The following is a 1,174-nucleotide window of genomic DNA, read 5'->3' on the forward strand; positions in this document are numbered from 1 at the left end:
AATATCCGAATCCTAAATTGAAAAACAAATACCTAACCAATTAACGAATATCTGAATATCCGAATATTTGGGTCCAGCCCTAGTATAAAAACGCTGAGAGCAGCTGGTCTGTCTGGCTCTCTCTTATTGTTCATGTTTCCTACAGTCATTTTGCCGTTTTCTGCTCCTGACCAACAAAGGAAGACTTGTTGTAATAAAACCTGGTTATATTTATCTTTTCATTGAAACTTTACATTTTATACCCTGAATGTCAAATATTCCCTGTGGTATCAAATTTTTTTTCTAAAGTGAGTGCGCGCGTGTGTGTGTGTGTGTGTGTGTGTGTGTGTGTCTCACCACTGGCCCTTGCTGGCGGTGCTCCCTCTCTGCTGTGAGATGCTGTAGATCTCCTGCAGCTGTTTCCTCTGGTCTTCACTGAGCGGAGCCGTCAAACACTGGTACCAGGCTGTATCACTGCTCTGGACCCCTGAAACAAACAAACAAACAAACAAACAAACAAACAAACAAACAAACACACACACACACACACACACACACACACACACACACACACACACACACACACACACACACACACACACACACACACACACACACAGGGTTCGGTTGCAATGATGAGCTGTCGTGCTGATAAGTGGACATCATGTTTCAGATAGATGAGCAGCTCTGGCTGAAATAAAGCAGTGTGTAAATACAGCGCAGAGATGAAAAGATGTGAGGAGTAGTTTGAGGCAACACGTGGACAACAGTGTTGACATACGGAGCAGGGCCGAGGTGAAGAAGCGATACTCGTCCTCTCCGTTGTCGTAGTCTAAAGGCGTGCTGTACTCTTCCAGGGGCGTTCCCTCCAGGCAGTCATCGTCCCAGTAGTCATCGTCATCATCGTCGTCATCATCCTCACCGGCCTGGCTCGTCGGTATGCTGGCCTGCTGCTGCATGGCACTGTGGTTCTCGTTCACCTCGTCTTCATCACTGGGAATCTCCTCTGCACATAGACACATTTAGAAATTATCACTGTAACATTTAATTATGAAATTAAGGCATTTTTTTATAAAGAGAAAGAAACCTTTCCTGGACAAGCACACAGAACCACATCATACAGAGATTTATCTCCTGACTGAAAAAAACAATAGGAATATACGTGATTTTAATCAGTTTTAATCAATTTTATTAG

At 43.8% G+C, this 1,174-nt stretch overlaps 1 protein-coding gene across 1 annotated transcript; it reads right to left on the minus strand.

Moving 5' to 3' along the window:
* Positions 1–292: 292 nt before the first annotated feature.
* On the minus strand, positions 293–1,001 carry LOC121939807 (importin-8-like). Its single transcript, XM_042482753.1, has 2 exons — positions 761–1,001; positions 293–466 (listed from the first exon to the last, which is right to left on the minus strand). Exons 1-2 carry the CDS (start codon positions 999–1,001, stop codon positions 333–335), a joined length of 375 nt encoding a protein of 124 aa, XP_042338687.1. The 3' UTR covers positions 293–332.
* Positions 1,002–1,174: the final 173 nt, after the last annotated feature.

This window comes from Plectropomus leopardus, unplaced genomic scaffold (genome assembly GCF_008729295.1).
Source record: "Plectropomus leopardus isolate mb unplaced genomic scaffold, YSFRI_Pleo_2.0 unplaced_scaffold6158, whole genome shotgun sequence".
Taxonomy (NCBI): Eukaryota; Metazoa; Chordata; class Actinopteri; order Perciformes; family Serranidae; genus Plectropomus; species Plectropomus leopardus.